This window comes from Zingiber officinale, chromosome 5A (assembly GCF_018446385.1).
Source record: "Zingiber officinale cultivar Zhangliang chromosome 5A, Zo_v1.1, whole genome shotgun sequence".
NCBI lineage: Eukaryota > Viridiplantae > Streptophyta > Magnoliopsida > Zingiberales > Zingiberaceae > Zingiber > Zingiber officinale.
Genome location: NC_055994.1, coordinates 45,817,363 through 45,829,751, shown reverse-complemented (window position 1 = coordinate 45,829,751; position 12,389 = coordinate 45,817,363). Strand labels below are relative to the sequence as shown.

At 34.5% G+C, this 12,389-nt stretch overlaps 1 protein-coding gene across 5 annotated transcripts in view; it reads right to left on the bottom strand.

The window, feature by feature from the left end:
* Window positions 1–6,649: 6,649 nt before the first annotated feature.
* LOC121980470 (ER membrane protein complex subunit 3-like) overlaps window positions 6,650–12,389 on the bottom strand; it is a 31,247-nt gene continuing 25,507 nt past the window's right edge. For 4 of the 5 annotated variants that reach the window (XM_042532531.1, XM_042532532.1, XM_042532535.1 and 1 more), the window contains exons 6-9: window positions 8,823–8,922; window positions 8,670–8,731; window positions 8,507–8,565; window positions 6,650–7,057 (exon numbers count right to left, since the gene is read on the bottom strand). In XM_042532531.1, coding sequence (XP_042388465.1) covers window positions 6,953–7,057; window positions 8,507–8,565; window positions 8,670–8,731; window positions 8,823–8,922 — 326 coding nt within the window. In that variant the 3' untranslated portion in view covers window positions 6,650–6,952. Of the gene's footprint in view, window positions 7,058–8,348; window positions 8,428–8,506; window positions 8,566–8,669; window positions 8,732–8,822; window positions 8,923–12,389 lie in introns of all 5 variants that reach the window. The other variant, XM_042532533.1, reaches the window with a different exon arrangement.

Sequence of the window (12,389 nt, the reverse complement as noted above, 5' to 3'; positions counted from 1 at the left end):
TTAGAACTTATACAATTATGTTTAAAAATCAGACTATCTAAACTTAGCTATTTTTCTAAACAGCTAATGCTTTAAATAAGTTTAACTCCCCCAGATTAACTTGACATTATTTCTTACTTTGTCTGAGGTCTATATCTATGCTTACTTTATCCATGCTTACTTTTTGATGAATGCCAAAGGGGGAGGGTTAGGTGGTTAAGTTAGCTAAACCAATTTGAAAATACAAACTAACTTTAAAACCACATAAATGCATGTTGTTTCTTGCATATGTTTTCACTAACTTAACCAGGTTGTCATTCCATCAAAAAGGGGGAGATTGTTGGTGCGGTTAGCACTAACGATTTAACCCAGGTTTTGATGAATGACAAATCAGGTTAAGTTAGTTTGTTGTTGTCTGACACTTTGATCGAGTGTGCAGGAGAAGTCCAAACAGGTCAACGGGCTGACCGGATGCCTGGCACGAAGCCCAGCTAGGTCGACGGGCTGACCGGATAGCTGGCACAAAGTCCAAGCGGGTTGACGGGCTGACCGGACGCTTAGGCACGAAGTCCAGCTAGGTCGTGTTAGTTAGAGCCCTAGAGCCAATCATTTGATGATTGTACGGACTCATGTATATCATATTCTTGTATATTAATAAAGGCATTTGTTTGGTTATTATACTTATTTATATTAGTGTCAAATAGACTAAGTATAATAGCGTCCTTGAGTAGAAGGTTCATACCTATATCAATCGATTAGTTGAATCGATAGTGAGATGATATAGGGAACACTAGTCTAAATCATTCCTAGTCGAGTATTAGCATTCAGGGACAATGTTAATACAATAAGACTAGCATGTAGGTCAGCTCGATGACTTGATCTCACAAGTCATGGATATAGAGATATCAAGCTGACACATGGGTATGCATTAGAGAATGTATACTGAATGACCCGCCATGAGAAAGTATCATGGATCGTTATATGAGTGTCATATACTTTCTCATGTGGCTATTAGTATGACTATTAGTCCTTAGACCTGAAGTCACCATGGATCCCTACATAAGGAGTTATGTACTTTAGTTTCGTCAAACGTCACCCGTAACTGGGTGGACTATAAAGGCGATTACTGGGTATGTAACAAATTATGCAGAGGGATGTGAGTGATGTAGATGGGATCTATCCCTCCCATATGACGGGAGCGACATCGCTATTCTTGATAGAGTGAGACCACTAAGCGCATGGCCATGCCCAAATGAGTCAACATTAGATGTTGAGCTCATTTGATCGAGTGAGTCTACTTGGAGTTCAAGATTTAGATTGATTAGAGGATGACACGGTCTATGCCTCACATTGATCAATCTAGATGTCTAGGATAGAAGGACACTTGTCATTATTTTGTGAGTAGTCACAATTGGTAGTCACAAGGTGATGTCGGATCTCGACATTCTTGTAATTTGGGTAGTAATGATGTGTTGCTAGATACCGCTCATTACTTATGCTCCTAAATGGGTTTAGGGCATTGCCAACGTTACAAGAACCTATAGGGTCACACACTTAGGACAATTAGGTGGAGATTAGGTTCATATGATGAACCAAGAGGATTAGATTCATTTGATGAATCAAATTGGATTAAGAGTAATCCTAATTGGGCTAACTTGAGTTCGACTCAAGTTGATTCATGTGTTAAATGAGTCTAATTTAGATTTTGACTCATTGAATCAATTTAATTTAATGAATTAGATTCATTATATTAAGTTGGCTCGAATCAAATGGTTGGATTAGATCCACCATGGTAGAGATGGAGTCAAGTTTGACTTGACTTGAGAAGGAAGACCAAAGGTCAATTTTGACTTGACTTTTTTGCCACCTCATTGGTGAGTTGGCATTAGGTGGACCAATAATGATGTTCCACATCATCATGGGTGCCACCTCATGGAAGTAACAAAGCCACTCTCTTAATGGTTTCATATTAATTGCAATTAATGCAATTAATGTGATTTTATGGTTTCATATTAATTTCAATTAATGCAATTAATGTGAATTTTGAAATGTGGCCGGCCACTTGGTTTTTGGGTGAAAAATTCATTTTTCATTCACTTGTGTGCATCTTCCTCCTCTCTCTCTCAAGCTCTCCCTCTCCCTCTCCTCCTTACTTGGCCGAACCTTACCAAGGTGCTAGCACACCTTTGTGTGAGGTTTTCTCCACCTAAGTTGTCCGTGTGGATACTTCTAGAGGACCGGCGCTTGACGGTCTTGAGATCCGGCATCATTTGGACGAGCGGGAACGCGAAGGGCATCGCATCAAGGGTAAACACTTTTTCCTCATAGATCTAAGTAGTAGATCAGTTTTTGAACTCGTACAAGAAATAGTTTTTCGAATTTTTATACGAATCTTTGCACGGATCTACGGCTTTGGGTCCTTCGGGGTTTCCGCGACGCGAAAAAGCGGTTTTCGCGGCTCGAAGAACCCAACAGGTCGACGGGCTGACCGGATAGCTGGCACGAAGTCCAGACGGGTCGACGGGCTGACCGGACGTCTGGCAGGTAAGTAAGGTAAGTCACTAGAGGGGAGTGACTGCGAGGACGCATTCCCGGGAATGGAACATTAGGCGTCGATCCGGCTTAGATCCATTTCGGATATCTAAGTCGAGATCGTGACTAGATTCCGGTCTCGGAAAGACGGAATCTAAGTCATACTCCTTTTTGCTAATTCATACTCACTTTGCTTTTGCTAACAATCTGTGTTGCAGGGTAAATTTGCCTCCGGACTAACGTTTGTCTTGCAGGACGGATTCTGCGGGAAAACAGGGTCCGGGCGCCCGGAAGGGATCCGGGTGCCCGGGAGGGAAATTTCATCCAAACTCATGCGTCGCCACGTGGAGCTTGCTGGTTGGACCTGCCACGTCCCACCAGGGCACTCGGAAGGGATCCAGGGCGCCCCGAGCCTCATATAAAAGGAGGGTCAGAGGGGAGCTTCAGTACAACAACGAAAAGAAAGTCTTCTACTGCTTACTCTACTGCTCTGCGCTTCAGCGACGCTAACAAAGATCCGACAATACGCTCCTTTCCTTTTCTTTAATTCTTGTCGGTATTTTCTTTATTTTTCTAGCATTCCTGTACTTTAAATTGTAATCATTTTCGAACTGCTAGTGATTGCCCAACGAAAGTACTCACGGAGTACGGGCCTTCGAGTAGGAGTCGTCACAGGCTCCGAACGAAGTAAAAAACACCGTGTTCATTTGTCCATTGTTTTTTTATTATTCCGCTGCGCTTAACTCTTTTCAACGGGGTTTTTCGAATCGATATTCACCCCCCCTCTATCGATGTTTCACGATCCAACACCCTCTACTGCTATTATTGTCATTGCTCCTACTATAATTAGCAATGCCTCACATCAATGCCCAATTAAAAACTCATGTAAGGGCTCCTGTCTAGTAACACAGGAATACTCATGTGCTTTAGCTATCCAAGATCTACAAGAAAACTAGTAATACTTGACTGTACAAGCCTTTATTTAGAAGAAACTTTCACAAATGAAGACCTTAGTAACCCAAACTTAGATATCCCAGGAGACCTACTATCTTCAACATCTTTACTTCACTTAATCAATACACTATCAGAGCTAGATTCTTTAATCTCCAGAGTAGAGAAACTAGAAATCATAAAAGAAAACCTCACAAAATACTGAGAAAGAGATAAAATCTATTGCAAATTAACAATAATAAATCCAAATCTAACTATAAAAACACAAGACTTAAGGTTTACAAATTGGGAAACAGAAGAATGCACATTATACATCAAACAACTACTTAACCTAGGAGCCATTCAAAAATTCACCTCAAGACATAGGAGTCCGACCTTCATAGTAAATAAAGGATCTAAACAAAAACGTGGACAATCTAGAATAATTTTTAATTACAAAAAATTAAATGATAATACTTATGAAGATAGTTATAAGATACTTGACAAAGATCAACTTCTAAACAAAATACAAAACTCAAAATGGTTTTCTAAATTTGATATGAAATTAGGATTTTGGCAAGTTAAAATGTATCATGATTCAATCAAATGTGTCTGATTCAATCAAATGTGCAGTCTTCTCATGTCTAGAAGGACATTTCGAATGATTAGTCATGTCATTTGGACTTAAGATAGCACCTCAAAATTTTCAACGAAAAATGGATAATATCTTTCGGGGTGTCTCCATGTTTAGCTGTGTGTATATTGATGATATTTTAGTCTTTTCTAAAACAAAGGATGAGCACTATGCTCATCTACATATGATTTTTAACTTATTTGAAAAAAACATGATTTTATAGTATCTCGGGAGAAAATGAAACTAGCCACCACACATGTCGAATTTCTCAGAGCAGAAATTGGACAGAGAATATTCACTTCAATCTCATATGACTTCTAAAATACTTACGTTCCTTGACAAAATGGAAGACACAAAGACTCTTAAAGCATTTCTTGGGCATCTTAACTACATCCAACATTACTTTTAAAATATAAGAAAAATTAGTGGACCACTATACAACAAGACTTCGAATACAAGACAAATATTTCTATCAACAAAATATTGAGTTAGTAAAACAAATTAAAGAAATGGTTAAAACTATCGTAATGTTAACCCTTCCATTAGATATTGATTACATAGTAATAGAAACTGATGAGTGTGGATCTAGATGGGGAGTTATGTTTAGAAAAACTTCCAAATATGATCTCAAAACCTCTAAAGCGTTATGCAGATATGCTTTTGAAACAAGGAAAAAGGTCATTTAACTTCCCTATATTATGAAAATTTAGTAGTAGTCTATTATCTTAATGCATTTATGTTTTTTATCTATAATAAGTAAGAAATTACTATTAGAACTAACTGTGAGACAATTGTTAAATACAAACAAAGGGATTAAGAAATACTTTAAGTAAAAAAAAGATGACTTAAGTTTACAAACATAATTATAAATCGAGGATTAAGAATTCAATGAGAACATATTATGGGAACAATTAATTTCCTAGTGAATACGTTGTCCAGATTTTTACATTAACTTATATTATAGGACATATGGATCGATAGAAGAAGGTGATAACCTTTGTCATGAAAATAATGAAGCTTGGGAACTAAGAACTTCAACAATTTATAAGACATTTGAATCAATTTCATTTTTCATTAAGAGAAAAACTTGACACCATATAAAATTGTCTATTTGAAAATATTTGGAACATCCCAACAATACTGGGAAGCTCCAACTACAAGATTATTATAATCAATGTCTTGTCCAATTACTTTCTAACAATTGTTTAGAAACCAGAATGAAAAAAAAAAAAATTGCTATGCAGTATTTTCTAATACTTAAGCAAGAATATATTCTGATTGGGCGGAAGTACAAATTGTCATCCAAGAATGCGACAAACTTTTTTATAATGGGTTTTACTCATTGGATGATGCATTTAATCCGTTGGGGTAAACGTATGCCCTAATTTTTTTTATAAGTATATTACTTAAGACTAATTAACGAGTCCAGCCAGCAAAGACTTACTTACAAGCAACAAGCTCCCAATTTGAACAAATGGAAATATAGCCATTAGACCACACTCACATGCATTCTTAATTTTGGCAAACCTCCATAAAAGACAACTTAAAACAAAAGCTGCAATTACTATGGTGCAAATAGATTCAGAAAATATACTTCTGGGATTTCCCACTATTATTTCCAGAAGACATTTCTACATACATTCGCAGTCAACTTTTCAGACTTTTCTAAACTTATACGAAGTACTTAAAATATTTTGCATAAGTCCGCTAGAAGGCATGACAATAATCTATGAAGCATAATTTAGTGACAAATTTAAATGTCAAAAGTTCTCCACATCCTGTGCAAACTCAAAGAATTATGGGTGTTAGTGCCAACTACTTTACTTTTTTCAGAAAGTAAATATTAATTATGAAAAATTGATTCCGCACAATTTGAAAAAAAATGGATCACTCCATTTACACTCATGACTTACGGGCTATTACATAAACTTTAGATACATTGTAGCTCAGACTCTTAAGAAGAGATTTTTGTCATCTACACATTTGACAGCTCTCCACTAGAATGGATAGACTTAAAGATCGAACCAGCCAAACATTCAATTAAAATAGATATCCATGAAATGAATAATCTTTAGCTAGACATCTCAGAGTATCATTCTAATCTGGACCTTGAATGTGCAGCACTTGGTGAACTAGTAGACCAACTCCAACTAAGGCATTGCGTGCTTCAGTCCAAGGTAGTAATTGGCTCTGAAATGGATATGATAATCCCTCCGAATATCCTCTAGCCAGAGAAACATATATGGAAAAAATCTACTGGTCTTGAGACATGGATACTAATCGCACTCACATAAAATATTAATGTATAAACTATTTCCTTCTGACTTTGTAAAATCATCTAAAACGAAATTAATATGTAATCACACTCACATAGGACCTCTATATCTACACTCTATGTGAGTGCCAACTATCCAACTGCTCAAATAAAATCTAAATATCAAGATGTAAAACAAAAAATATAAACTTTTATTTGTGAATAACACAAAACTTCGAAACGGAAGTAAACTCAAAATTCACTTGGTTGTGAGCTATCTATAATTTCTTTTGGTCAATTCCGCTATGAGATTTCTTTACTTCTTTATGCATCCATTTGTTATCACTCTTCAACGTGAACATGGACAATTAATATTCATTCAACATCTCTTAATTCATTGTTACATAAATCACACTGAGTATCAATTTTCAAATAAAGAATTATATCTTTTGTTAATATTCTTTCCTTCACTCCAAAACACATAATAAATGAATGATTATTTCATAGACAAGAATTTCAAATGTCTTTTATAATCGGCTTAACTCTATCTTTCGATGTTAGGTCAATATGAGGAAGTGATATGCTTTGTCTGCCTTGACACTATTATGGGGAAGTTGATGTGGCTACTTGAGAAGTTTCTTCAAGACATCTTCAGCACGTTTCTCCATATTGGCAAGAAACCACTCATGTTGAATGATGTCCAGGCTATCCTTCTCGGCACTTAAACTCTGAAAATTATCAAAAATGATAAAGATTAAATTTTTGATATCATAGTAAATTTATCAACGATGAAAGACCAAATTTTAATGAATGATTCAATTAATACCAATATATAAATACAGGGTCAATGATCGTGTGTTATTCTGCATGCCCATTGATGAGCGAAACATTTTTGTTTCGCCAGTGACAATTCCATATTGGAAGCATTTTTGTAATGCTTCCTCTAGATGATCCAACAACCAGCACAAAACCATGCCAATAGGAATATCGCCACCATAAATGAATCTAATTTCACACGTGGAAACGACTGAATGGGTTGTGACAATCAATCTTTAAGACTTTAACAGATTAATATAAACCTAGTGACTAAAAAATAGTCATGTTAAAACATAGATTCTACTAGAGTTGAAGCTTGGTGTTAACCGACAGTATGGAAAAATCATCTATTGCTATCAAATTCTTATTACATTAATATAATCGCTAGATATCCTCTCTCCAGAAATCACCACAGTAATTCTCTATAAACTCTATAATAGCTTTTTTTTCCTATGTTTAAAAATCATATGTAAATTCTTCGTTTTTATATATATTAATTCTTTTGCAAATTAAAGAGTATCTAAAATTGATCTTCAATGAACTCAAATTTTTTTTTTTGAAAATTTTGCTTCATCTCTTGTTTCTTCTTTCAAATCTCAATTCAGAACTAAATCTCTCTATTGCTACAACATTGTATATCCCTTTTATTAATATATATTAGAACTTTTCCTCAATTTCTGAGCTTCTTCTTAATCCTCAAAAATTTGTTAACTTATTTCTAGATTATGTCGATCCCTTAAATTCTTTAAATTTCACTAGGAACACCATCCAGACCTACACTTTTACAACCTTTATTTTTCTGAAGAGATTCTTTAATCCCATTTGATCTAAATACTACAAAAAATTCTATAATTATTAACCATAATTTCCAGTCCCTAAATTAAATATGTAAAGAGGCTCATTGGAGCTAAAAGGTGATATCACACCTCAAGCGGCCCAATATCGCTGGCCTCACGGTAAATACAAGCAGGTAAATCACGGAGGTTATTTTGCCCCAGAGCATTGATCCTTTGCATGGGGAGGTCAGGCACTCAACGAGGCATTTGCACCCACTGAGAATTGACCCCAAAACCTATTGGAGCAAATACCATACAGGTAACAACTACACCAATCTGTGGGGCCAAAGAGGGCTCATTAAATCATAGTTTAATTTATACATAGTGTAATTTATAATGTAGTACAAATTATATGAACAATCTCTACCTCATCATTCCGTCAAAGATTGTGCAGCATTAGTGTACGAAAATCATACATGAAACGAAGTGTATTGCCCAAAAAGTTGCTACATAGTGAAAGAAAAAAATTGCAATCATCAATATATTTCATCATTAGAAACAGAATATGATTTCTAGACAATTTACCCTTGTTGGATCAAAACCAAATCCACTCATTTGCATCATTCGCTGTGTATCATCCGTGGCTAAGAAGACATACAAAAGTATCCACAAATAGAATAATCAGCCATATAAGTAACTCTAATCTGAATCCTAAAAGTTAGTACAAAATGACGATTTTTGTACTGACCGTTTTCTTCACCGAGAATAAGAGTGAATAAACCCCTTAGTCCAAACAAATTAAGAAAGTACCTGTTGGAGAATTGAATTTCATATCTTGTCCTTGGATAATAAAAGATAAGGGCAGACAAACAGAAACAATAAATAATACAGCATCATATACCAAGAACGACTGCTGACATAGCTGACATCAACAGTGCTCAGGTCAATCCCATTCTGTAGCATTCCCCTGAATCTTTGGGTTAAAGGAAATGGTATTTTTGCTGCAAGTATATTAATAATATGGTCAATTTTACAGCAAGTATTAAATAAAACAAAAAGATATAGTCTAAAAGAAAACATAAACAAAAATTGCAACTTTACATCTTCCTGTAGAACTGTCTTGGAAGGTTAAACAAAAACATCATGTTAACTAGCAATTGATTTGGGGAAAATATGAAGACAATTGACTAGATCATGTTCTATACCATGATAAGATAAGCCATATACACTGCTTAAAGCATATACACTTACATGCACCACGCAATCACCTAAGTCAGCCCAAGGGCGATGTAAGTTTGAACCAATGTTACTCTACTACAATACTGACCACCCAAAGTCTTAGTTTGAAAAAGTAGATGCATTTTACTACAAACCATGAAGGGAAAAAAAACGTAATTGTAGCTTTATACATTTACAAGAATCATATTAAGAAGCTTTAGAATCAAACCAATAATGAACTTTCCAATAAAAATATTGAAATTATTATATAATTGTGCAAAACTGAAAAGAATAGAGTTCATGAGTCACAATTATTGGTGCAATGTCCCGCAGGTCACAATGCTCAGAAATATTTTGATATGTTACAAAGGTTTTTAAATTAGGATTTTCTCAGTGTTACTAATGTGTACATGGAGTTTGCAAGGACTTGGCAACATGCACACGTGAACATTGTAGATCAACATGGTCGAATTGTGATCAATGTTTGAAGTGCTGAGCCCTGCCGCCTGAAACTGTCGAAATTTACAATTCCAGTGCAGAAGGGAAACCGGCACCACACGCGAATAAATTTCGCGTGCGTCATTTGTCGATCGTGGGACGCCTCTACGCACGATGCTTCTAGCACTAGCGAAAGCGTCTCGTGACGCTTTTGCAATGCTGGAAGCGTCCCGCGACGCTTCCACCGACTATGGAAGCGTCGCGTGACGCTTCTAGCGCTTCTGGCGACTAGCGCGCCCGTTGCGTGATGATGATGCACTGTTAAGAAAAAATAACATAAAAGATTTAATTAATTTAAACAATTTCCAACTCCCAACTCCCAACTCCCAACTGAGGTGTAATATTTCGAATAGGCTTTCATAAGCTCTAACTAAATTATTTTTATAAAATATATAAAAAAATATATTTAAAATTAGAAAAATTATTAATTGATATTATAAATTATTTTACTGTTTTAAATTTTATTTAAAAATTAAATTTTTTTTAAAAAATTATAAAAAATTATAAAAAATTATAAAATTTAAAAAAAAAATCATACTTATATTCTGATAAATTTTTATTATTATTTTATTATTTTACTGTTTAATTGATAGTGTGATTTTTTTACTATTTTAAATATATATTATTTAAACTGATAATTAAATAAATAAATAAATAATTTATATAATTATAATATATCAATTTTAATTCGAGTTATTAATAATTTTTAAAGAAAACTATATTTAATTTTTTTTCTAACTATATTAAGTTGTTCAAATAATTTATATAAATTAATATACAACTTATTTTTAAATTATACACAATAAATATATTTATATACTAATTATTATATATAAATAAAAAAATACCGAAACCGTATCGGCACGGTACGATACGATACTGAAATCGTATCGTTCCGGTCTAGGACCGAAACCTCGGCCCGGGTCGATATTTTAAACCATGATTGTGATGTTGACTTGGCATGACCAACTCAAGACTCAAAAGGTCCATTAGCAGGCAGTAGGATTAACCCATCCAAAGGATAGAGATGGACTCTTGGACGGCATAAAGTTGTGAATCCATGTTTGCAAAATCGAGATCTTGGATTGCCGGAACACCGAATCAATCCTAGATCGTTCAGGATCGTTTTTTTTATAGTGGAATAGGAGTAGGATCAGTGGGTGGGTCGGAGCAGGATTGGTAGGATTGGAAAAGAATCGGACCAGGATCGGTAGAAACTTTGAGAGGTCATAAATTTTGATTCGGGTTGAACCACGAGACCTATAATATATTAAATCGAAGTCATTCAGAGATATATAGTTGATAACCGTCCAATTTTAGACTCAAAAAATATCGTTTAAAACCTTTTCGGAGGCCCGGAAGATTTTTTCTTTTCTTATTATCTTTTGGACTATTTTATAATTTAGGTTATTTTATTCTTTTACAGAGATAGGGTTATGGTTCTCAGACTATTTAAACGTCTATCTAGTTGTTTTTAGCTAGTTTTTAATCAATAATATTATGTCGTTTCATTTCCCCAAAACGATACGTTTTTGGATGTTTATTGCCTAGTATTATGTGGAATCAATAGATTTTTAGATGATTATTTGCAGCGTTCATGTTTGAATCAAAGGTTTCAATAGCTTTCACTACATCAACTATTTTGTTGGCCTTTAAATTGAGTCATCTTGTGAACCAAGAGAACATTCTTGAGGTTGAATGCGATTATTGCTATTGTGTTAGTAGAAATTTTATACTTTTTCATTTTGTGATGTGAAAATATAAATATTATCGAGTGTTATTATGCTAGAAATAGTAGTTAAATTACTAGTTAATTTAAATTTATACATATAATAATGTCAGGTGTCGAGTGTCAGCGATTGCATGTATATACAAAATTATTAATCTATTTATATGTACATGACCTTTTTTAGATTTTTTTTCTAATAATTTAGCATGTACCATAAAATTTTAAGGGGTTTTGGTAGGATCGTATGATTCTATGATCCGATCTCGACCAATCCTATCCTGACCCCAAATCGATCTTGCTTGGATTACGATTTTGCAAACTATGGCTGTGATAATCAGAAGACAATGAATCTTTGGGTTTACGATTACATATTGGATAGGCTTGATTGAGAGCCTTCGATAGAGGAACATGAGTTCCTAGTCATAATCTAAGCATGAGCTTGATTTCAAAAGATTACGATGGCTTATGAGGCATAAGTTGAGCAAAACATAGACTTATCTGACTGATGTTTGAACTTAGGCTTGTGATTTTATCCAACACAGTCAACTCTATGTATTATTAGTCAACTAGCTACAAGAGTTAGTAAATTGGATATTGGCCGTGATAACATTTTCTTATGTGGATACTAGTTGACTCTTAAAAAATTGAGGCAATTGATTTCCACCAAAAAATACCCAGATAAGATAGAAGAGTTAGAATACATCGGCATTACTATAAATCATGATGCAAGGGGACCTCAAATATGCAACTGATACACAATAAGTACTGGCTTCTTTATATGCTCATTCTAAGACTTCTAATGCTCACGTTTGGTAATATCTTCTCTGTGTTTAATTCATATTTGTAAAAAGATTTTATGTAAGAAGTTTAAATATTTTATGTACGAAGTTTCCTAACCATTCTCAAAGTTCGTAGTGGGAATTTGAGACTTAATCCACCTAAGGGCTGAGCTAAGATTTTGATTAAGTGTTGACAATTAGGGTGAAAATGAATTGAACATGTTTGTAAGTTTTTTTAGCAGGC